Source organism: Cinclus cinclus, chromosome 9 (genome assembly GCF_963662255.1).
Source record: "Cinclus cinclus chromosome 9, bCinCin1.1, whole genome shotgun sequence".
NCBI lineage: Eukaryota > Metazoa > Chordata > Aves > Passeriformes > Cinclidae > Cinclus > Cinclus cinclus.
Window position 1 is genome coordinate 6,112,431 of NC_085054.1, and position 26,409 is coordinate 6,138,839.

Consider the following 26,409-nt stretch of genomic DNA (forward strand, 5'->3'; position numbering starts at 1 on the left):
TCAGATTGCCTCAGCTGCCCTTTTTTCTTATGCCTGCTGTGACTCCAGAAAACCTCCAAAAGTTTACGTAACATGGTGATGCAGCATTTCAGTTACCAAAAGGCAGCTGAATCAAATGACTTATCCCACAGTGAACAAAAAGCAAACTCTGAACTTCAAGTGTATCTGAAACGACTAGACAATAATGCTTATGTGGTTAGGAAAGATTGCTTCAGTAGTTTAAGGAATGCTCCTCCAGCTTCGTGTTGGGAAAGATTACCTGTTTCCATTCACAGAGCAGAGATAACTTGAAAAAGCCTAAAAACCAAAGGTTTAACAATATCCAGCCCCTGCAACTGAAACTTGGTAAAGTCAGTGTAGAAACAAATTGTATGTACCTAACTGGCAAAGTGAGGCACTGAAACAGTTTTTTAAAGGTAGATGTTTGCATCCTCTGTTTTAAAATCCAACCTGGAGAATCCCCCTGCCCCCAGGGAATATGGTCTAGTTTGAACAGTATTGAAGGTTGGCATTTCCAAACCCCTGCTTAGATTGGTTATAGCAATGCTTTTTGGCCCTATAACGTATTCCTATGAATTTGATAGATTATGATAATTAGAAAGCTTAAAAATTAGTCCATTCATCATGTTTCCATGAAGTTTCACTTGATGTTATGGAAATCTTAATTTTAATTCTGCCTGGGCTTGTTTGTTCTCAACAGGTCTCATGTACATTATATGAGGATTGAATGAAGGGAATCAAAGACTGTAGTAGGTTATTGCTGATATTGCAGGCATTATTATTGCAAATATCAGCAGAAAGGCTTATTAGCAAGGAATTGACTTACTAAGTCTTTCTCTTGAGTGCATTTATGTATCTAATGTCATAGCTTTGGCCTCAGGCAGCATATGATCCTATCAACAGTACACATATGCGCAGAGCATAGAGTTCAAATATTTAAAGGGACATCATCAACTTGAGAATGCTTGAGTGGACAGTCTTGTACTTGCTGCTATTAAAAGTTAAAAGTATTGGAATGGAAAGGGTATATATTCACCCCAATTTTTACTCCGCTTTTTGTACACTGCAATCAAGGTGTGAATAGTTTATTGAATGTTGTTGGTGGAAAACACCCCTTCTGGTGCATCATGTGGCAACTGCAAAGCTTAAGAGCAATGGATAAAACCCAGCAATGGTGGAGAGAGACAGGGCAGCACTCCTGTGCCTCGTAAGGCACATTGGCATTGCAGGGCACAACACAGAACTGTGCTCCTCTGCCCACATTGAGAACTGGAGAAATCCAACCCAGAAGTTGACAAGTGTCCCTTTAAGTAGTGCACGTAGTACTAGTGGTATAGCTGGTTAGTTGTTTCTTTATAATCCTTAAATTTTGTCTGTATGTGTGTTAATATTTCAAAGGTTTTAAAATCAAGAAATATTTTAGTAGCAATTGATGAGTAAACTCTTCACTGTTTTTATAACAAAGTTTTTAAAAGACATCTCTCTTTCAGAGGGGTTCTAACTAAAACTAATCTACCAGCCTTTCTTACTGAATGCTTGTTTACTAAAATCTCTTGTGAAGGGAAAGATGCACCCACAACAACATATGCTGTCCTTCTAAGGTGGAAAGCACTTTTTCATGTACTGGATGATCACTTAAGAAATTCTAGTGTGTAAGAACTTCACTCCTCTATTTTAACAGCAATTCTCCATCAATTTAGCAGTGCCAATAACTTTTGTGAGGAAGCCAACATGCTGTCTGTTCTCTTGCCCACTCCAGCTGTTTCTACTCTTCACTTCTACTCTACAATATGATAAAGCTGTTATTATACTGTCCCAAGGTGACTGTATTGTGCAATGCCCATTTCTGCTCATCTTAAAACAATTTCCCTCATTAGGGCAGCACTCTTTATGGAGTTCCAGCATCTTAGCTATTATGGTTGCTCTTTATAAAAAGCATATGACTTGTTTCATGGCTTGCTTCATTTAACACAGCAAACTAAATAAAATAGTCGATAATTGATTGACAAGAGAGAATGAATGTGGTTTTGCATGAACACAGTGAAAGTTTACTTGCACTGATGTTTTTACATGCCAGGTGCCAAGATGTTCTTAGAAAAAGCATGCTTTCTCTGAGTGTTTTAATTTGAAATAAACAACAATATTAACTTCTCTGGTTAATATGTAACCTTCAATAGAGGCACCTAGTGGTATGCCTGAAATAATGTTTTAAAGTTGTGTTTGGAAATATTAACAATGCAAAGCTATTGCTGAAGAGTACAATGTAATGAAAACAGACTGTTTTGGATAGAACTTTTTCTTTCCCATTATTTGGTAAATTAATTTATTGAGAAGTAAAAAAAAAAAAAAACTTAAATTCATTAGCTGAAATTTCCAAGCTTTGGAGTTTGTATTAAGTTTGTTGTTCCTTAGTTTTGCTTCTAACAAAAGCAAAACTGATTTGTCAAGGAATCTGATTCTATAGAATCAGGAACAATGAAGGGGACTCAATAGCACTGAAAAAAATGGGCAGATATTTGTGTGTCTAGTTTTAGCTCTAGATTTAACTTCAAAAACACGGACCTAGCTTCTGAAGATAGTTTTAAGGCAACATATCTCACTGCATATTTCTACTGTTCAGTTTGGGCAGATTAAGATGAAAAAATAATAATAATTTTTAAAAGCTCCTCTTCTCCCTGTCCTACAGGTTCCAATTTTCTTAGTATTTAAAAAAATAATATTCAAGGTAATTTATAAAGCAATCAAGACTGACAAGTATTTATTTTTCTATATTGTACTTGGGTCTACTGAAGTTTACAGGTATGGTGTTTCCCCATTTTAACCCTTCTTTTTTGATCTAGTAGTGAAGTAATAATTTTTCAGTTTTCAGTTACCTCAGTTGCTGTTAGTCTGAAGGTGAAGGTATTTTATGTCATCTGTACTAGATCAAACAGAAGGAAGAATGGATTATTTAATCATTTATCAGCACAGTACATCTTTCCAGCTGCAAGCAGTAAAGACTAGGGAACACCACATGAAAATGGAGTAGCATCTTTCTGAACTGGATGTGTTTACATCTGTGTAGTCCTTTAAATCTTTAAGCACCGTAGAAGTACAGAATTATGTTAGGAGTGACAGAGCTTTGTGTAATGTTAGAGCCTCTTTTTCCAAGTTACTGAAAACATGCAATCTTCATTAAAATCCTGTCATTTGAATATATAAGAATTTGAATCCATGAAGACAGTTAGTATAAAGCTATTAAATTTTTTTTAGGTGGAATAATACGGTGCCTACTATTGAAAGTGTCACTTTTCTGCCTTGTCATCCATTGTATTATATACAATGCAAAAAAAGTGAGCCTGATTTGTTCTCCTTTGTAGAGCCAGGCCGAGGCCCACTACAAAGGAAGTAAACATGCCAAGAAGGTCAAAGCACTAGAGGCAACGAAAAACAAACCCAAAGCTGGTTCTTCCAAGGACAGCGCAAAGGTTAACACGGGCTGCTCCACCACGCCAGTCACAGCCAGCATCTCTGACAAATCAGGTCAATGAAAACTTTTTGTTCTATACATCCTTTGCTTTCTCCCTTTTTTGTGTTTGTATGAGGGAATTTGGTCGCATGGTAGTGATCCATAACTTGTCTTTTCTAAACTATTTCCTATGCTTTCTTGTACAGAATTGGTTTGTTTGGATACTCTCAAATTGCATTGTCTCGTCTGTGGAACAATTGGTGCCCCTGAATGCTAAAGTGTATTTTTTTAAAACCTATGAAATTGACTATTAAGAAGTATGGATGTTCTTATGGCAGTAGTGGATGGATGTGGGCAAAGGGTGAATTCTGAGGTTATATATTTAGCTGAAGCACGAGAAACCTTTGTAAGAAATTTTTCCTTTCTGAGTAAGACAATGTTGTTCTAATAGGAAAACACACCTACAGAAATCTGAAGCCTCGTGACCTGGCTGTTTCCTGACTTTCATAGCTCATTAGTGCTGCAACATCACTTTTTTTTCTTATTTTCTTTTTTTTTTTTAACCCTCCAGATGAGTAATCTGAGGAAGGTCAGCAACGCTAATAGCAGTGGAATTGCTTGAGTTTTTGCTCTGCCAGTGTTGTATTGCTGAATGAAACAGGAGACTTTCATGAACTTGCTGACAGTGTTATTCAGGAGAAGGTCCCTACTGTGGATTACCTGACTGGCAGTCCAGTACATTGCTGCTGATAAATTTGCTTCTGCCTAGGGAGCCATTTATTATCCTCTTCACCAGAGCTGATAGTGACTCAGGTGTCATGAGGTGAATAACAGTTTTTTGACATGTGCATTAAAAATAACCAAAAAAATCCAACTCAAAAAAACGTATCAGTGATATTTGTCATCCTGATGTTTTTACAGCAGCTGCAAAACTATCTGTGGGTCCTTAACAATGACAGTGGTTGCCAAATTTTGGGTCGATTTACCTAGTAAATCACAGTTTTGAGAGAGGTGAGCTAAGTCCAAGTAGCATCTTCAGGTAAACAAGACATGGTGCTGTAAAACAGTAACGATTTGCCATTGATCTAAATATAAGGCGGACTGTTGAACAGAAAGATGTAAAATATTTGATAAATATTTTTCTCTCTGAAATATTGAAAATAACTTTAAGATAGCTTACCAGGTGTACATGGTGAGAACTCTGACAACTGCCAAAGTAAATTATCAGTTAAGACTTTAGAGGATTTCACATGTGAAGAATCCATCTGTGGTAACATAATTTTATAATGCCCTCCCTCTCCAAAGCCAAACATTGAGGTCCAGAGTGCAAAAGTTTCATCATGTTTTTCAAACTCCATCTTTCTCTTCCAGAAACCATCTGGAGCTGTCTTGTGTTTCCTTTTTCAGATGATGAGGTCTGAACTGCATTAATTATTCTCTTTCCTCAGCAATGTATCTAAAATCTACATTCAATTTTTGATAAAATAATATAAGCGGTCAAAAGGGAAACTTGCTCTTGATATTTTTTTTTAATTGCCCTGTTTTGACAGTGTGTTGTTATGCTATTAATTGCTCTGTACAAATTAGACAGATTGCCATCTGTTTTGGTTGGATTACACCACTGCAATTGTTTCTACATTAAAAATAAATCTCAGTGGCAATTTAGTTAAACACTTTCTTCCCATCAGGAGAACAGTGGGATTCTCTGTGGAGAGCAGGATCCTCACAGCCTCCTACTGCTGTATGGGAGACTGAGGATGGAATGGTTGGGAGGAAAAAAAACTGAACTTGGAGCAAATTTTCTGTATTTGTAAGGAAAGCTGGTCATAGACTGGGAGTTTTACCAGACTTGGAACAAATAACAGTTTTGTTCACCTTCAGTTTCCCTTACAGATACTATTGCATAGCTATTCTTTAACATGTATTTATCTCCTTAACATAATTGCAACTAAAGCAGTCACTACGTTGCCATTGGGTAGTGTTTTGGGCTTTTATGGGGTGGGGGGGGTTTAGGTGTTTTGTTTTGTGGGGTTTTTTGGTTGGTTGGGTTTTTTTGCTTTGGAGCAAAAAATTAACTTATACCATTTTTTCTTAATCTTTTGATACAACTTTCATTCTCTGAGACATGTGCTAGTACTAGATATTAACTTTTAAGGAATATTTTAATTTTCCTTAGAATATCTTTAATACTAAGAATTTCAGTTCTTGTGTGAGACTTATGGTCATATCACCTATTCCTATCTTTGTTATTTTCTGGCTGTGTCTTCACAATTTTGACTGCATTGCCTAATGTGCAAAAACAAAAAAAAAAAAAAAAACAAAACAAACAAAGAAACCCAAACGAGCAAAAAAGAGATGTAGAGATTTTAATCCTATAAATCCTATAAATAAGTCCCATAAATCCTTTAAGTTTGATGAAAATTGGCACCTAGGTAGAAGTCCTAACTTAGGGTCTTTCCTGCAAGATGCTGCCATGTGAGCTAGGTTTTTCTTGACCTGCTGTCTGGCCAGGGACTCTGCCTTCATGATGGGACAGCTGAAAGTGTGTATGTGTGCTGTAGGTTTGAAAAAAATTGTTTTAGAAGTACATAAGCTAAATGAAATCAAGGAAGAGAATGAAATTCCACCACTTGGGAAGCTGTTGTTTAGCCATTGTACTTTGGAGAGTTCTTGAGAAATGTTCATCAAGTAGTAAATAATTTCTGGTGTCCTTTTTCTAGTGTATGGAAGAGTACAAAGAGAAGCTAAACAGAGAAGACAATTACAAGTTCTCGTGATCTTTTTTTATTTGTGTACTTCCACAGGTATTAGTGCAGAAACAGTAAGGGAGCATTACAGTAAATTGATAATCTGTAATCATTCTCTTATGTAGGTCTGCTAATAAAGGGGCACAACAGGCATGAGTAGCATGCTTTCTGATGTGCTGTCATTTTGAATGAGATAATGATGAATGATTTGGAGCTCTCCAGACAGAGCAGTTGTTAAATATTGAACTAAAATGTCAGGTTAAGTTTTCTACAGAGCCATGTGTTCTTTGAGTCAGACATAGCATGAAGTCCAAAACATTTATGTGTCAGAAGTCACCACTATAGTACTAAAAGGAAAAATCATTTCACTATTAGCTCACCTAGTGATAAATCCATCAAAAACAAAATACAAATTAATCCAGTCCTTATTTTTCAAAAAGTATGAAGCAGTGGTGTCTCTACAGCTGTTCCTTTCAGCTTGAGAAATGTGGCTGCTGGTAGAGCAACAAAAGTGAAATTAATCTTTAAGGTTTTTTGGGATATTTCCAGAAGAATGTGGGCTCCTGTAGACAAAAGTTGTCTCAGCCAAACAGAAAGGTGTGACTGTGGTCTGAGCATGACAATGCCCACATTGTGAGAGAGAGTTCTTCCCTGCTATTAATAATACAGTGTGACTTGGAAATGGCCTTTGTAAACAGATCATCAGCAAATATATAATAGTATAATAATATATTTATTATATATAAATATATAATAGTATAGCCGTAGTGCAGGAATGGTGCAGGTGGCTGCCTCTAAATGGGTATGATTGGGTTTAACTGAACAAGTTTGCACTCTAACTTTGTCAGGCTACTGTGTGATCTCATTGTCTAAGCTCACAACTCCTTGCTGTTCAGAAAATACTTATTTATTGGTACTTGTAAATACGACCACCCTACCCCATTCACTCTGCAGACAGGAAAAAATTGCCACAAGTTGTGTCACAAAATTGTTGCTCTCCTACTATAGCTGGGTCATCTCTGCTTGTCCTGGTAGGTATTTGCAGACTGGAGGTGTGCATAGGGGATATATCCATAACCTGTCTCCCACACAGTTTTTCAAACCACACAGGAAAAGTCCAGTAATGGCTGTATAACAGTTTTATATGCTAGAAAATCACTACTGTGATTCTGCAAGCTTTTTGTAGCTGCTTTGAGATGTGGTTACAGAGCAGCTGTGTTAATAGCACTGGGAACTGCTCTTGCTGTGGTGGGTTGATCCTGGCTGGATGCCAGGTGCCCACCAAAGCCACTCTACCTCTCCCATCTTCAGCTGGGCAGGGGGGAGAAAATACAGCAGAAAGCTCATGAGACAAGTTCTGTCAAACATAAGGGAAACTTCTGGCAGCTTCTCACAGAAGCCACCTCTGCATCCCTCCCACCACCAAAGCTTAACCATGCAAACTCAGCACAGTGGCAAAGATTCCCTTCCCTCCCAGTGGAAGCCCAGGGCTTTCAAGATGGCTACACAGAAGGATATGTATATGGATGGCATTGCTTTAGGAAAGGGTAAGGGTAATAACCAGTACATAGCACAGCTTGGAATAGTTGAAGTGTGGTTTAAATATAGCTCTGAGAATGCAATAGAAGGTGGTGTCTGTGACCCCAGGTCAGCATAGTCTAGATGCTTACTGTGATGAATCCTTCAGGAATGCATATGATAATGACTGGATTGAAATGTCACTGTTTACTTATCAAGCAAAGAGGAATTCTTTGATCTTACTTCTAAATCTAAATAAATAGTTCAAAATGAAACATACAAACGATGTGTAATCAACTTATTTGCATTTTGCTTTGATATGAAAATTGGAAAGTAAATGCAACTGTTTTAAACTTCTCAAGAGTCAAAATCATATTTCAGATTATAAAAGATAATTTTATTTTAGCCTTTGATCATTTGCTGTATGTTCTATTGGCTTCATGCCCATTTGTGAAATTATAGTTATGGGCATTTCAGGTTCAGTCTTCATTGCAGTAAAAGACTCTGCTATTTGGGAATTAGTAGGTAGAGATAAACCTTTGGCTGCTCTATGAAACCCCATTTTGTTCAGTTGGAACAGGAACAGAGCACGTTACACTCCTAACTAGGCCAAGCTCTAGAACCTGTTTTAAATCCTGACCCTTTGTACTACAGCTTTGCTCTGGTGCTCTGTCTTAGGACAGCTCAACAGGCAGTGCACAGGGTCATAGTGATGATGTTCCAGCATATGAGCAGCCCTGGGCTGATCTGCTGTGTATGGCACAAATGGCAGGAAGGGGCTGTGACTGCAAAGTTTTTTGCCAGTTTCTTGCTCCTAAGTGTGTCCTAGAGGAGTTATTCCAGTCATTACAGCTGCATAATTCAAAATAGCTGGAGGTTGCTTTGAGGAACATTGTTGTGCCAGAGCGTGGCACTGTGTGTGACACTGGGTGAACCAGATCACATTTGGAAAATAACCTGGACCTCTTGATAGGCCCAATAAATGACTGGATGTTGTGTAGACATGGCAATTAGTAGTTGTCCCATTAGACAGGACTGGCAACTCCAAGCTTTATCAGACTTAGAAAAGTTGACCTTGTGGTCTTGTCTGGGGGCTTTAGTTCACTGAGGGCTGTCTGCGGATGCTTTCCCAACAAAACAGACTGTTTTTTCATTTTAATCCCAAAGTAGAGCGCAACACGTTGAATGACGTTTACTCAGGAAGCTTATGATGGGTTGGATTTCTCCAGTGTGCCCATTGCCACTGCTGTGCATTCATCAGCCACGTGTGAAATGTCGCAGTGGTAGGCCCAGCTTGTATTTCACAAGTTCACCATCAGGTCCGCTCCCTTATTCGTCTTTCTCTCATTGCTTATTTTAAAAATCTTTCTGCCAGTGCTTAAATTCTAGATTTTTATATATGCAGCTCCTTACTTAAATGCAAAAAAAAATGATACCTGATCTCTTAGCAAAATTCCTTTTCACCTTAACATTTGTTTCTATTTATCACCTTGTTTTCCCACACATTTTAGAGGAATGGCTTGTTTACATAGCTCAGATAAACTGTTTCTCATATGATCCTCCAGAAGTAGTTAGGAGCCAGAGACACAGAACCTACCCAGCTGAACTGTGGCATCTCTGCCCTGGCAAATTCAAGGTTATTTGTCACACAGATATCATTATAAGAACCTCAAACCTACAGTGTTTCTAATTATTCTTCCATTTTATAATTTTGGGTAATGTGCCAAAGTGCTTTAGACCTCAAAACAGGTTGTGCCAATTGAATTTTGAGGGTGGGGCAGGGATAAGGAGTGGCTCTAAGAGAGGAAGAGGATGAGGATGTGTTTGGCTTGGTGTCCCCCAGAGTGTCACTGTGCCCTATTTAGAGGTTCTGCCTTACGCCCTTCAAAGATGCTTGTGCTTATGTCTGACCTCCTTTAAATGCTACTGATGAGCCTCATCAGTTCTTCACTTTTATGATGACATAAAGAATTCTGCTGAAGCTATGCTCTATAAAATAGCCATGCATCTGTGTTTATGTGGATTCAGATGGTGCCTGCTAGGCACAGGCGTATTTCTGTTAGATAAAGGTATTAGTTTACAGTCAACTAAGTAGTAAATTCAATCTGATTCAGCCACCAAGGAGAGTCATTTTAAGGGCATTTTTCACTACCTCCTCCGAGGATGGTAAGCTTTGCTCCTTTTTGATTCAGTGTTTCACAGCCATATGAAAGATCCTTCTATATTGCCATCTTTTGAAACTCTATCCCCAAAACAGAGGTAATGGCACAGTACAGAATTTTCTGCTTGACCACAGTGCTTTTACAACTGATAATATAAAATATGACTAATAAGCACTCATAAATTCATCACAGTTACACTCTTGCAAGTGCCATATTTGTACTGACATCCATGGTACATGCAGTGCCTGTATTTGATTTAATAGTAAATAGCTTCTGGGCATTTTCTGGCAGGAAATTTCAGCAGCTCTTTCAGCAAGTTGTTGTTTGGTTTATGCTCTTAGGATGAAAGGTGAGCCAAAAGAAAAATTAGCAAATCAAAGTCTATTAACAGGAAATCATTACAATAGGGATCTTTAAACACTTTCTTCCCTGCCAGCCTTACTGTTCACACTTTTCAAAAGTGGATACTCAAGCATCATCTTTCTATGCGTGTCTAAATCTGAATGGCAAACCAGTCATACTGTGCATTTTGCTGCTGATAAGCTCCTGGCAGCCCCTGGAAATCTTTGGTCTGTCTATAATGCTAGCACATTTCACATTCTGCACCTCTACTGAAAACTGATTATAGGTGTCATTAACTGAGAAACAAGCTCTGCAGCTGACACATGTACATTGATGAGCTGTTGCAATTCTTGCTCAAACTGGAAAAGACCAAACTTTTCTCTCTCCAGTTATAGTTATATCAGAAATATATGAAACCAGGATTTTCTTTTGAAGGAATGGTAAGGTTTTGCTTTTCCTGTAGTGAAATAAGCATAAGCTTGGTAACAAAAATATATTGCAAGGTAAAATAAGACTTTTGGGTGTTCTGCTCTGTGCCTGAGCACTCAAGTCCTGTATCATTAAAACTGTATGCCTCTAGTATTACCACTTAATCAAATTCTAAAAACTTGGACAACATTCTTTTTACTAGCATTCTTAAAATGATACAAAGCTTTTCTTTCTTCAAGAAGAAGAGGCAGGCATTTGGCCCAGCAAAATCCACTGTACTAGTGGTGCTTGATGATGGCAGCAGGACCAGGCATGCTATCAGCTACTGGAGTTTTTTTAGCTAGATGTATGTGGTCATTTAAAGAGTCCTTTCATATACATTGAATCTTTCAGCACCTCTTTTATACTGTGAAATCAAGCATCTGTTTTTCTCGTTTGTTCTGTTAATGATTGAATATAGAACTGCCTGTTGAATATACCAAGAGGATTTTTTTTTAATAGGATGATGGTGATAATGGAATGATAGTAAGGTGAGTATGCAATAACAATATAACTTGCTAAAGACACCTGCTGGTTCTGTTGGGGTTTTTAATAACCCTGGGAAAACTAATTTCAGTTGTATTTAATACTTTCATAACACTTATTGAAGCAGCATATTCCTAAGGAAATAAGGCAGTTCTTCTGATACAGATATGCATTTTTCACTGGTATCAGAAAATAAATAACAGGATTCTGGTGATTATTCATACAGTTGGTAGTTGAATAAAGTTTTCTCTGTGTTCAGTTTTGTGAAGTTAAAGGCTTGAAGCTGCAAAATTTAACTTTTCTCCTTTTCTCTGAGCCCTTGAATGAATTTACAGTCCAAATATAAAAGAATGGTGAAGGGCCAATGCTGCTTCAGCAGTGAAGGGGGAAATATACTTAATTTCCTATAGTAGAAAAATTATTTATACAAACATTAGGCTACTCATTATTTCCTTATTACTTGTTTTTAAGAAGAGTGAAAATATTTTAGTGTTGGTTAGACAAGCTATATCTGAAATGCAATTGATTTGTCGAATCTTGAGGGCATGACTGAATACTCACAGTGCTCAGGTAAACCTGCTGCAGAAGTAGGTGGGAATGCACAATTATAGATGTCATTTAACTGAAATGAAGACGAGTGTTTCATAGCTGACTTCAACTGCAGTTCTGGCTGGGCAAGAACCAAGAGAGTACTTCAGACACAGGCCCATGAGAATTTACTTGCAGAGTGTGTCAGTTCTCCTTGATTCTTTTATTTAGATGCCCGTAAATTTCATATTAAGTTCCAAAGCACTTCAGCATCTGAGCACAGAATTTTAAGAATTTTGTTTTGCACAAGCAGCAAGTGAAATGTGTTTCTAGTAATACATTTCAGATTCGTAAATGATAGAGCCAATGTTATTTTTACAGCTGACATGATGAACTGAGGCTAAGCAGAAGTGAAGGATCTCTGGGCAAAATATTGTTTGTTTGTTATAATCTTTGAAAGTTATTTTTCTAAGCATTCCTGCATTATTAAAAAGTTAAAAAGACAGTACAATACTATAGAAAGTTTGCATTCCAGGATGCCAGAAATAGATGTACCAGAATTTGCAATGGGAGTATAAAATATTTTCAAAATAATAGATGTCTGTTGTCAGAAAAACACAAGTTTATAGCTAGCAAAAAACATTTGCTTTCACCCAGAGGAGAGCCATATTTTTTAATATCAAATCTTATACTGTACTTCAAGCTTTGCTCACACTGTATTAAAATTTTCTAATTCACAAGTTTTCCTATTCCAGCCCAAACAGACTGGCATAGCTCAGAAAAGATGAAAATAAATATGCCTGGCTATAAAGTAACAGGACTTAGGAAGACTGAGCTTTTGGATGATCTCACTTTATGGATATTCTTTAAATTAGCATTCACACTTGCTAGCTGTTTTCTAGATCCACCTTGTTTTCAGTTGCCAGCACTATAGTGCTACTGATATTGCTGAGTTTTATGAACAAACTTCTAGTGATTGTTTTCCCAACATGTCATTGAGGTATTAGCATTGTACACTAGGATATTGCTCTGTATTGGTGTTTGTAGAGAAGCTGATTTTCTCCAGAAGTAATATGTTGCATTTGCCACAGTTACTTGGTCACCCTATTAGGCCTAAAACCTAGAGGAGGAGGAAGCTGGAAATTGTAATAATCTTTTTTCAAATTAGGAAAAGAGAAGTCTGATACAATGTGCATTCTGTAAAATATCATTAAAGATCAGCAGGTGACATGGAGACTCCATGCAAATGGCCTCAAGTGAGTGTTCAAAGCTTGTTTTCTCCACAAATACTACATTACTGCATTTTGGCTAACAGTACAAAATCAACCCTTCTTATTCCTCTAGCTTTTGCACTGAGAAATTGCATTGTGTTGAAGTATTAAATAAGATGGTTTTGGAATGTGAATGCCCTTTGTTAATATGCAACAATTTTGTAGTTATTTTATTATGTTTTATATGTATATGCCAACATATCTTTCTTTTTCTTCCCCTGCTGGTGAGTGCATAAAGATTCTTCTTGATCTTGTCTTGTAAAACAGACACTAGCCAGCCAACCTAAATCAATTCCCTAAGAATCTCCAAACGTGTAAGTAATTGATTAAAAATCCTAGGCAATACAGCAGGATCACCTCTGACAACCCAGTAATTGAAGCAGCAGGAACTTTCAGTTCAGGCAGGTGTACAAATAGGTACAGGAATAGATGTTGCAGGGCAGCAAGGTTTTTACATTTGCAGAACTACATGTACTTCCAAATATTTTCTAAATCTCATCAGTCCACTTCCATAAAAATTAAACCCAACCAAAATTGCAAAAGCAGACGTATTTTTAGCATTACATCTTTATTCTGATCAGCACAAATATTTTCATACCCTGAAGAACATATAGGTTCCCTTGTTGGAGCCTGTGGTATGCCAAATCAGAAATAAAATATCTAAGGAACTGTCAGCATCACTGCTGCAACCTGGCCATGCAAGCAATGCTTCTGAAGTGAAAAGATACTTGGGTTCAGCCTGTTGGAGGGTAGTGATGCAGTTAATCAAATAATCATTCCAGCTACCAAGTTCACCTAATATTGCACAGCCATCCAGACATTTCCTGATGTAGCTTCAGTATTGTGAGAAAATATGTTGCAGCTTAATTGAAGCCACGTTTGTGTTTGAGAGGAAAAGCTTTATATTTATAGCTTCCATTTTTTTCCCCCATCTTTGTATAGAGACAAAATTTATTCTCTTCAGAATGTGTCAAGCAGATTTATTTCGTTATATAAAATGTTGCTCTTTTTCATACAGGCCTGAAGTACAAGAAAAAACAATTACAAAAACTAAGAGTAACCAAAGGGTTAATAGATGCACTGTGCTGTCTGATTTGCATGTAGGTTTGCTGTGGAATTTTTCTAGAACAGAGCCCTACGGGTTTTTCATCCTCATTTCTCAGTAGACTGCACAACTGGTGAGAAAGTAGGTATTTTGTCTGACAGCCATTACAGTCTCATTATTCAGCAAATGTGCAGACAAAACAAATAAATATTTTGAAATACCTTATACAAGTTTGCTACCTCCATCTTAATAAGTGTGAAGAAATAATCGAATGTTCTTTGTTGTTTGTTTTGTTGAGGGGTTTTGTGAGTGGTGCTGAGATGCAGGACAGGGTACTTACAAATCTGTAAAGGTTGTGACCACTAGTAACTTAATTGCTGTCCTGCTATTGTCTTTATGGCATGTATTACTCAAAGTGTTCATCTTTTGCATCATAAGAAGAACAGCTACTTGTATATGTGTGTGTGTGTGTGTGTGTTTGTGTGTGTGGTTTATTCCTCTGTAGTGCTGTGAACCAGAAGAAAATGCTTTTTGTGAAGAATAGTGTTTTGAAACTTGCTTTTTTCTTACAGGTGCTATTGTCTGACTTTCTATTCAGTAACTTTTCTGCTAATACACTGAAAGAGACCCTTCTTTTTATCCTGGCAATTTAGTCACTGATGATCTCCTCCCTTTAAATCTTATTTCAGGTCAAGGAGATGTACAGCAGCTCTTGTTTCCAATATAGTTATTTGTGGGTGCTCTCATTCTATCCCCAGGCCTGTGTTCCAGGGTAGATCCTAAGGTTTGGTTAAGGCAGTACTATCAGTACAGTGTGACTAAATAAGTTTTCCCCACCTTGATTTTATTTGGTTGTAGTTCCTTAACACCTCCCTTAATTACATTCAGCCAGGCATGTTATCTCTTTGACTGTGATCTCTGTACTTTAATAGTTTTCGTTTTAAAAACGTGCAGATTTTGTTGAAGTATTTCTGTGGTACTGATTTTTCTCTCTCCAGATTTATGGCCTTCGCTTTCAAAGCTCTCCATACCTTTGTATGTCTTTTGTTATACACTTTTAAATGCTGCCTTGCACCTAACCACACACAGCCATTGAAACCAGTTCCAGCTCTTCCTGGACCTATTTGTGAAGAGTTCCCTGCAATCAGCTGCAAAACTTGCTTCTTTTATTCTCACCTTTGAAAATTTCATTTTTGCTGTGATGGATTGAAAAACAGAAAAACACTCGTGAGAAGTTTGACTGCTGGTGGTTGTATCTCTGTGGTTTTATACCTGTCTGCAGTGGTCATCTCTGCTTTTAAACTGATGTTTTGGTCTGGGGAGCAACTTCCGTGTGCAGAAATCTTAGAACAGATAAGTTAGCTGGTGACTATTGAGTATCTATACAAGTAACTCACCTACCTTCAGCATTGCAAGTGGGTATATTTTGTCACTTTCTGGATTTATTTCACGTATGCCAAGTATTTAACGTGTCAAATTTAAACTGAGTATTTTATTTTTCAACAGATAAATTTTTGTGTTGTGTTTAGGGATGCTAATTTAGCTTTACTGACAAGCTTTTCAGCAAAATTTATTGGATTGTCTATTAATGTAATTAATGCAACTGCTTTTACCTTTTCTACACAGTTGTTTGGAGTAAGAATGTTTAATACTCTGACAATCTCATGGATTTCCTTTTCCTATTCTATAATCACTGTATGCTTCAAACGTTGTTTAATGCAGCTCACTATTATATATTCACAGGCATATATGGAGCTGCTGAAATTATGGGGAGAACCTGATAATCTATTTCACTCAGTACAGCTTTACCAGTGTGGGAGATATGTTTGCTTTCCCTCAAACTCTCTCTCAGTCTCCAAGATCAACACTTCAAACTAATGGCAACTCCCTGTAGCACAACTTATATTAACTCAAGGCTATCCAAACCAATATTGGCACCACACTAGGAGCTATTGTCTATGCCACAGCAGCTGTAGTAAGAGTAGCATGACCTGCAAAGGTCAGTGAGCCACTTCAGCTGTAAAAATCAAGCAGTAGAACCTGTAGGTTTGAACTTGTGAGGTGCTGTTCTGCAGTATCCTGGCTTTGGTGCTTGAAATGAGGCAGTACTGATCAGATAAATAAGTCTTGAATTTTAACGTGGCGCTGACACAAGCATGAGTCAAACAAGCAAAATACGTGAAAACAACTTCAAAGCAGAATTAAAACAATGTAATGGGTGAGAAAAGCATCGATATTACTGAGCCCAAAGCAATACTTAATTAGCTTGCTTTAGTTATTTTCCCTGGGCTGTACTTCAAAATAAATTGAGGCTTCAGTAAGAACCTGAATCATCAATTTGCTTTTCTGGAATTTAAGACGCACGAAATATGGCTTTTCTGTATGGAAAAGGAACATAGGGAAACAGTACAAATTAGATTTTAAATTAACTTCTTGCACATGAATTTTGGTGTGAGCATTTCAACCTGACCCTGATGCAGATTGAATTGCAGCTGCCTTCAAGCAGTAGGCTGGTACTGCCCTGGTCTCATGCTTCCAGCTGTGGTCTGCTAAGCTGTGCAGCAGAAGCTGCTGTGTCCATGGTCTGGGCAGGATGGATTCACCCCTGCACTTATTTGGGCTTGCCTGGCTCTGTTGGTCTCAACCCAGGTGGAGATCACAGTAAATCTGAGCCTATTCTCAGTAACACCTTCAGAAATAGCAAGAGGACTATAATCCTACAGCTGCATCTTACAATTCATGTGTATTTTATAAGGTGATGGAAGTTTGGAAGTATGAATATGAGTGCAACCATTAACAGTTATATTTTTTTGATTTCTGCATGCAAATATTATTTGTAAGCTCTATGCTGTAAGTACAAATAAAAGAGTAATCATCTTTGAGCTTGGTACATACATGCAATTTGCATTTCCTGTGCTTTGCACTGTTGAATAGTTGGCATTTCTGTCTCAAACATAAAACTCTAAGTGATGGTGTTTTGAATTCTGTGGATTGAAACAATAAGCTGTTATCAAAACCCCATTTGGAAAAGTGCAATTTTCTGATTTTAGAAACCAGGAAAATGCAGTTGTGGCCCCACTGCAGTGACAAATAGGCACTTAGCTCCGTGTACTTTCCGTGGGAGTTAAACTGTATAATAACCTTACAATTATGATCTTTGAAGATGTTCTGCATTAAACATTTAGAATGCTGGAAGGAAACATTAATTCATAGAGGGGCGTATGTCTCTCCTTATAAATCTCCATCGACGAAGAACTTATTTGTGTCAGGAAGTTTTCCAAATGATGGAATTATTATGTGAACTGAGGTTCTTTCCAAAAGCTGTGATACTGGCAGATTTGAGCCCAGCTGCAGGCTGGTAACTTCTCTTTAGTTCTGTAGAAGTTTTCTTGTTAGTGTGTCACGTGTCGTATGCTCTAGAATTGTTGGAATATGAATAGTGAAAACAGTGTAAATCTGGGGAGTATTATAGAAACCAACATACCACATCAGCTGTTGGCCTGCTGAGAAGTGAGAAATGAAATCTGCCATTTTTTCAATCATCTGTTAAATTCATTGTTGAAAAACCATTGCTCTGTCATGGCAATTGGTGGCCCATTTAAAATACCTTGGGATCTTTCTCCACAGACCTTTGATGGCAAAACAAAGTCTGCTCCCTCTTGTTGAGGTCAGTGAAATCAGTGCAGGCAGAGGCTGAGGGCAGGAGGGTAAGCACTGTGCTTATTGCACAGAGATGGTGATTTCTGTCTCCAGGAGGTGTTTCAAAAGCACCAAATTTTTATGCTTGCAGTAAAAAAAAAAAAAAATAAAAACCCATGGGTAACACCATAAAAAGTCCCCAAAGCCAAACAGAAAGTGTAATTGGTGTATGTTAACATACAGTTTGCAGTTCTGTAGGTGTATTTTTCCTTTAAGGCCTGCAATGCAGAATACCATGGAACCTTCCTTTATTCCACTCTGGTTCACATATATCCTGGTATTATGCCTTTTGCAGTTTGCCATAATATTGCATAGAACAAAATAACAACAACAATTCTATTTTTCAGTAATGTAAATTTACAAATGACAGCTATTCAGTGTGCTTCATTTGTAGATGTTAGCACCTCTGAGAATTTTCCATGCTGAAAACTCTTTAATTTAGAATGTTAGCAAATGCTATTTATCGAAACTGCGTTTTATGAAGACTCATAAGTCATATAAAGTATTCTAGATTTTTGCAGATGTGACTTATTACTATGGAGACCTTAAAATTGAATAGCCTATGAAGTACAATTTAACATCAGTTTCTTTTGTCACACTTTGTCAATCAAAATACCTTCAGAATTTTGTTTTAACATTAGTTTGGTCATAACAGTAGTCTTTGTACTTTATTATTTTCAATGTTTAATACAGTTTATGTTGTTTAATACAGTTTATATTAATTTCAAAATACTTTTATTGTTATTTTTAAAAAATCATAGTTATTTTACTAGAATTTTCTTTTTCCTGGTTTATAACAATCTAAACTTGATGTACTGCAATGCACTTCTGGGAAATATGCCAACAACTGTGGGGTTTAGTTTCAGAATGGCTATTCATATTTCATACACCCTTTCAAGTGTTTGAGTGGGTACAATCCTGTTTTCAGAGCTCTTGGTAGCACAGTCTTGGCCTGATGACATGCCTTAACACAAAGGCATGCTAAGACAGAGTCTGGTAAACATAAAGTGCAAGAGTCTATGTTAAAAAAATAAATGCTCAAAATAGAGCCTAGTTTTTCAAGTCAGTTCAACCCTATTTCAAACTAAGCCGTGGGTTTCAAATGGGGAGGTTGCTCTTGTATAGATGTTGTACTTGCTTAGATGATGAAATTTGTTTCCAGTTGTTCAGAGTGACACTTAGTCATTTCCCATGTCTGTTTTGTCAGGGTTGCTCGTACCAGCACCTCTGCGCTGGCCCCCTCCCATCCCGTGTTTGTTTTGGACAGAGCTTGTTTTACAAGCCAATATGGCTTGTGGTCACAAGGCCTGCAGTTGAACAGATTCAAATGCAGTGAGCCCTTGGGGGCAGCGTGTAAACAGGGAGAGTTTGAATACTGGCTGTGGCACAAAGCTCCTCTGTAGGCACAGCTGGGACATTTTATCTCTTGCTTTATGACTGCCATCTGCAAAATGAAGACACACCTGCCTACCTGTGTCGTAGGAGCACAGATGATTGACTCATTTCTGTGAAGTGATAAAGGAATGCGCTGAATGCACACAGAAGCCATGTGATTGAAAAATATAAGGGGAATTATTAATGAAAAAACCTGAAAATATTACCAGCTCTGTTCATGTGCAGTTCCATAACTCCTGGAACTGAAATGAGGGATGTGTGCCAGGATGGTGCTGGAGCCTCTCAGTGTCCTCCCAGTGACTTCAAGAAACTTGAACCTTTCCAAAGGCAGATATATTGCTTTCAAGAAATATTTTTTAATCCCCAATGCATAGTCTTGCTTGTTTCTGAGTGCTGTCAAGTCCTTTACCCTGGCTTCCTTTGGGATTGCTTGGGCTCCTGGTCCATGCACCTGCTATGCCTGCAGCACAGCAGCAACAACAGCCAGCATGAATTTGGTGAACTCATTGGTATTCACTGGTAACTTTAAAAACAGGAAAATCAGCCCTTTTGTCAAATTCCACACATTTCATAGCAGGATTTTAACAAGATTTCAAGGATGCTGCTCTCTTCTATAAATTTAGATAATTTAGCCCCCTGTTGCATTATGTTTACTAAACCCACAGGACTATTACTGTATGCCTTTTGTGTGTATGGAATGAAACAACAACATATGTATTTCATTTCTTTTAGAAGATAAAGGGAAAGAAAAACTCAACGGTGCAAGTCAGCAGTCCAATACAGAAGTGGATCCTTTTCTTCCCAAACCTGGAGTGGCACCTGCAGCACCTGCCTCCTCCTCCAAGAGCACGAATGGAGCTGCTAACACAGTTACTGAGTCAGAAGAGGAAAAAGCCAAAAAACTACTTTACTGTTCATTATGCAAAGTGGCTGTGAATTCCCTTTCACAACTAGAAGCCCACAATACAGGTGGGTATCCATATGGTACAAGTCAGTTGTGTATTAACACTTTTAAAATTCCATGTAACAAGGTGGTAGCCACACTCCACTGAAGCATCTTTTAGTTAAAACTTACAATAGCAAGTTACAAAACCAGTCCTGTTAATGGCCATTTCCTGTGTGTTTTTGATATCCTATTGAAGCACACTCTCATTTTTTTTAACTGTCTTTCATGTACTCTCTAAATTTTTAGTTGACAAAATCCCTACATTTCATGTTGACTAATCAGATCCCTTCATACCTTCACACTGAGGATCACAGATCATAGTGGTTTCTATAACATTCAAGGTTTCTAAAATGTCAGTGTTCTCTCTCTTTCATATTTTGTTTCATTATCATTGGTATCTGTTATTTGGCTGGTAAAACTCTAAGTAATTTTCTTGATTTTTTTTTTTTTTAAATTTTAGGGTGGGCTCATTAGGTTTCCTAAATGTTCTAGAATCTTCTTATTATTGAACATTAGATATGTGTCCTTTTTTAGGCCACAAGCAGCAATCCCTGATGTGCTCTGTCTGTGGATGGCATGCTGGTGATGTAAAGCTTGTTAACAAGCCATTGAAGGTGGTTTTACAGCTGTAATCCATTCCTGAAAGAGGCAAAGCAGCCATTTCTTCCAAATCAGAGGATATTTATTGAAGCATTCCTTCCTAGGCAGGTTTTGAGGGATTGCTGTGGTTCCTGTCCCAGTGTTGGCTAATACCTTTTTCTGCTATTCACTGGCTCTATGGAATCTGTCAAAAGAAAAAGCAGCAAACACTTTGGCCATCCAGTCACACACTGGCCCCAAACAGTGAGGTCCAGCACGCCTGCTTTTCCCTTTTTTCCACAAAGCTTTCTGGCTTGCCCTTAGATCAAGGACACAGGAACTACACTGACCGAAACAAGAGTGACCATTAGTCCCAGTCTGTGGTGACTTTAACCATTCTGTCTTGAAGATAAATGCCACAAAGTCCCAAGGCTGAGGGACTGTTTTGTGCTGCTGATCATGAATTCGACTGCATCTCCTTGCCCATTAGGCTCCAAGCACAAGACCATGGTTGAAGCTCGGAATGGTGCTGGTCCCATCAAGTCTTATCCTAGGCCTGGATCCCGAATGAAGGTGCAGAATGGCAGTAAAGGCTCAGGACTGCAGAACAAGACGTTCCATTGTGAAATCTGTGATGTCCACGTTAATTCAGAAATTCAGCTTAAGCAGGTAACTTGCATGTATCTGGAGCTCTTTGTTGCTTGAAGTTGCATTGCAATGCTGCAGCTGCAGTGTAGGGCTGTGTGAAGATGTTGGTGAATACTCAATGAACTTAGTGTTTCTTATCTGTCTTCCCACAACTGTTTCTAAATATTTCATCGAGTTCACCTAATTATTTCAGTTGGGAAAAATGGGCTTAGATAGTTGTAAAAGCAGAGGTGTCAGTATCAATGAATGACATAGAAGACCTCATTTAAAAGTTTTCTGTGCTTCAAGATAGATATTTGAACCTTGTTCAAATTCTGGGTTGAGGTTCCCTGAATTAATCTTTCGGTTCTGTTTTCAGTCTGCTGGAATAATGTTTAATGCTATGTGAGAAGAAAACCATGACTCAAATCTATTGGTTTGGGACAACTATCAGTAGGGTAATACTGTAGATATGTCTGAATTATGTAGAACAACATTATCATTAACAGTGTGGTTGTTGTGTGCCCATGGAGCTGTTCTCTGTCTGAGCCAATTAGCCCTGGGTTCAGAGCTGTGCCCATACAAATGCAGTGATTCTGATACCCAAATGGGAATCTCTGACTGGATGGTGCTGTGCTGCATGAATGTGTCCTCTCATTCTCTGTTTTTAGTTAGCTCTAGCATGATATTAATTGCATGTGTAGACACGTCCCTGGGTACTGGTTCTTCCTTCAGCTAATATTGAATTATTTACACAACTGAACAGTATCAGCAAGATGAAAATTTCCTCTTACTTCTGAATGTCCCTATGACCTAGTGATTATAGTTCTGCTGGGTTTAAAGCTCCTTGAGTGGAAAAAGGAAATACTAACCAAAATATCAGTAATTTGTAAAGCCTGTCTTGAATCACAAAATATGCTGTATTTGATTAGTTTCTGATTCTCTATTTGATATGCTCCAAATTTTTATGTTTAATTTAGTAAAACTCATCTTTGCTCTCTCTAAAGAACCTACTTTATCTTACAAACAGGGGTCTGGGCATATCCTGATGATAAATTAGTTTCAAACTCAAAATTGAGAAATGTTTAAAGAGCTAATTAAATGAGAGGATATTTATTTCAGCACATTTCCAGCCGAAGGCATAAGGACAGAGTTGCAGGAAAACCTATGAAGCCTAAATATAGTCCTTACAACAAACTGCAACGCAACCCAAGTATTTTAGCAGTAAGTATTTTTATTTCTCATGACTGTCTGTGTGAATTTGTGACCCTGGGGACTCCCACTGCACAGAGACAGGAACATGACAGACGTGATGCTTCTGCAGCCTCTTTTCCCCTGCAGGCTGAGTCTGCACAGGAATCAGATTTGAAGATAGTTATGTGTTCTGTCTGCCCAGTCCAAGGCATGCAGACAGCACTGTTAAGTGTTATTTACTTCTAGAAAAAGAAGGGAATAATCAGTGGAATGGGGAAGGGAACCACGTGCCCTGTGGGAAGGTATCAGCTCTGCTGGGCGAGGGCTCTTCTCTTTGAAGGCAGCAATGGATATACTCTGTCTTTTTGCACACCTGAGATAACTCCAAGTTATGATGGATGCAGTCAGGGAAAAGGACATAGGATGCTAGGATATAAAAATACTAGTGCTCATTCTCTGCATACAGCCAAACAAAATGCTGTGTGGATCCATTAGTTGGTGCAAAAGAGCCATTAGGAGTTTAGGAGAATTGACTGCCTGTATGTTCAGGCTGTATCTGTCACTGGATATGAAACCACTAGCCAATCCCTGTCACACCCACCTGCATTCCCAGGAATTCCCCAAGCTGGTCCTCCCGGTCATATGCAGTTGAAGTTCAAGCTGGCTTTGGCACAATACAATTTACATATTTATTTGCTCATGACACAGTCAGTGTTTGTTAGAGAAAAGTTCTTGCCACCTATGGCACAAAAACAGCTTACAGGTTGAAAAAAGACACATGGAAATGTGTGTGGGCAAGAGAAAGCATGTGAAAAGCCTGTAAATGCTAAAATGTTGATATGTCTTTGTAATTGTTTAGAGGCAAATGAAAATGCCTTAGGCTTCCTCTAAGACTCCCCACTCAACAGGTTCTGCCCATGCTAATCTTCACTTGTATAATTCATCATTTTATCATCTATTGCATAAGGAGAGACCACCAATTATAAAGGAGGAACATGAGCATTTTTGCTTCCATGATTGAATTATTGTAGTGCAAACCATTTTCAGTGAGAGATATGGACATGAGTGTATATATTTCTGATCAGCTATTTCACCACAAGCACGAGCAATGCTTGTAGATCATAAACTGAGTCATATATAGATTTTTCAGAAAAATTTCTTTTTGGTATCAGTCTTAAAAGAGAGCAGGTCTGTATTGGAAGGTGCAAAGCTGACTGGCCTAATATGACCTTCCCATCTTGTCCATTTTGGTTTTATATAGTTCGTTTTTGCAAGTGGAAAATTTGACTTTTGATATTGAAGTCTTAATTGTGGGGTTATTTTTAATATTTCATGCACAGTTATAATTTATATAAAGTTACTTACTTGCAAGTTATGCTTCCATCTAAACATCAGCGTGTTGGACTCTAGACTCAAGGGATTTATCTTTAAATGTAAGATTTGGCTGTTTTGATTGCCCTGGGAGTAAGAGGACAGTGCAGGTAACATTTCTAAGCAGCTGGTAAGAGGCTTCTGTGAGAAGCCACAGCGTTCCCTGTGGCAGGGTTCACTTTTTCCCTCTTGTAAAAGCGGGCACTGGGAGAACCGTATTGACATTGCTTTTGTGTGTGTTTTATTCCAGGCAAAACTCGCATTCCAGAAGGACATGATCAAGCCTCTGGCACCTGCTTTCCTCTCATCTCCTCTTGCTGCAGCTGCAGCTGTATCATCAGCTCTGTCCCTCCCTCCCCGGCCCTCAGCATCCCTGTTCCAGGCACCAGCAATTCCACCAGCTCTCCTCAGGCCAGCCCACGGACCCATCCGGGCAACGCCTGCCTCCATACTCTTTGCACCATACTGATTTCTTGATGCGAAAAAGAAAAGTAACTATGGCCAGTACAAAGGGTACAGGAAAGCAAGAAAAGGGTTGAAATTTTTAAAATGTTTCTCTTTTGCAATGCCATCCAGCATGACACCTCATCCAACCACATCATAAAATCCATCACTGGCGGCACTGAGTTCTGGAGTCTAGACAACTCTGTCTTCTCTCTGTCTCTGCTTTTTTAACCAAAATAGTGTGATTTGCTTAAAAATTAAATTACTCATAAAATTTATACCATTAAAGATTCATGCATCTATTATTTTTTTTTTTCTTTTTTCTTTTTTCAATTTATATTATGCACCTTGGAATCAAGGAACATTAAATATTTTCCTGACAGACTTGAAAACTAGGGTCTTCCTCACTCACACCTATGTAAATACTTCTCTGAAAAGCAACGGGCTATAATCTAATGTGGAAAAAAGGAAAAGGTAGATGAACCAAATGCTTGACTGCAGATAACATCTCAAAAAAGAACTGCATTCATTCTTTTTGTGTGCTCTTGTTGACAGGGATTGTGTGCTGTCCTAGACCCCAGTACTGGTGTATCTTGTGTAGTACTACAGATGTACCATGTCTGATTTTAATATTTTTAGTTTCTGTGCAAATGTTTGAAAGCAATGCAATGCTGAAGCTTTTAATTATTTCTTTTGTGTCATACTTTATTTAGAGAAAACAAAAAATAGAAAGCCATATAACATAGAGTTAAGATTACTGCTTGTTTGCTACTTTCATTTAACTTATTTTTGTTGTTTCTTCACTGGTGTTGCTAAGCAATGTTTAAAGAGAAAAAAAAGCTTTTCAATTGCACATAGCCACAGCTCTCACGTGTTGTTCAAGATGACAATGGATTCATGTGTTTGTACGTAAATACCCCGTTTTTTTCATTTCTAACTTGTTTCCTTTGTAATGATGCTGCATAACATTGTGGCTCCCTAATGCAATAATGTACAGAACATAAAATATTTATAATTGACCATATTTTCTGTTTACTGAATATATTGCAGTAATGTCCCACCTATCTTCTTACATCCCCAACCCTTTTATAAAGGTGAATCAATATGCAGTGCTCAGACTGGAGTCATTATGTGATAATGGGGACTACAGGTGGAAGAAAGGGGGAAAAATAAAAGAGAATTAACTTTTAGAGCATCTCTATCAGCAATCCATAATAGTAAGATGTCTGTGTATTTTTTTAAATGTACCTTTTCAATAAAATAATAAAAAAATTATACATGCTTTTTGTGTTTTAATTGTTACAGGGAAAAAAAAGCCTAAAAAAAATTAGCTAAAGGAGTCTTCCAGGAGCAGACAAAGTGTCAGAGTTGCAATAAAGTATAATTGCAGACCCTGTGTTTGTTTCCATTGTGCTTTAATATCTTTTCCTTACTGTAGCCTGTAACCACCAAAATGCTACACCAGGGTCATGCCATTGCTAATGGACATTAAGGATTAACTTTAAAACCAGCCTGGGCAGACTTGAGACTGGAAGCAGGTCACTTGGGAGCCAGAACTTGCTCAGAAGTATGGGCAAAGTATGCAGTTGCTTGACTCAGCAGCAAACTTTTGAAGGGAGGTGTATGGAGAAGCTTGATGAAATTATCTTTTTTTATGGATGAAAAACAAAATCTATTCTTTAAAAGCCTGCTCTTTGTTAATAAAAAGTGGAAAGTAAGGAGTACAAAAGACTCAAGTGTAATGCTGTCGGGATTAATACAAAACCAACAGGGCCATTACAAATCCACAAAGGCCAAGGAAAAAAAAATAAAAACTCCAGAAACTTTATAGTAGACACTTCACAGACTAAGATATACCTCATAGTAGCAATGTTATTAGAGACCATTTTCTGCAAGTGTAATTCTGCCCAATTACCACTGTTCTGAGGAGCTGTCAGCTGTGTTGTGAGAGGATAATTGCTGGAGGACGACCTACCAAAGGGGTAAGTAAGGGAATCCAGGCTTTTAACATCCCCTGGGAGAGCAGTTACCTTTATGTTAATTAATCTTGTGGACTCTGAGAATCACAGGGTTAGGGGTAGACACCCTGCCACGTGCATCTGTCTGTGCCTGGTTTTGCAGGGAGTCAGATTTAACTGC

The 26,409-nt window shown here is 38.0% G+C and overlaps 1 protein-coding gene across 3 annotated transcripts in view; it reads left to right on the forward strand.

Annotated features, from left to right (window-relative positions):
- Positions 1-24,295, forward strand: part of ZNF385B (zinc finger protein 385B) — a 123,856-nt gene extending 99,561 nt beyond the window's left edge. For all 3 annotated transcript variants that reach the window (XM_062498287.1, XM_062498285.1, XM_062498286.1), the window contains 5 exons: positions 3,360-3,522; positions 19,842-20,078; positions 21,125-21,303; positions 22,384-22,485; positions 24,077-24,295. In XM_062498287.1, the coding sequence (XP_062354271.1) occupies positions 3,360-3,522; positions 19,842-20,078; positions 21,125-21,303; positions 22,384-22,485; positions 24,077-24,295 (900 nt within the window). The remainder of the gene's footprint in view (positions 1-3,359; positions 3,523-19,841; positions 20,079-21,124; positions 21,304-22,383; positions 22,486-24,076) is intronic.
- The last annotated feature ends 2,114 nt before the right edge of the window (positions 24,296-26,409 follow it).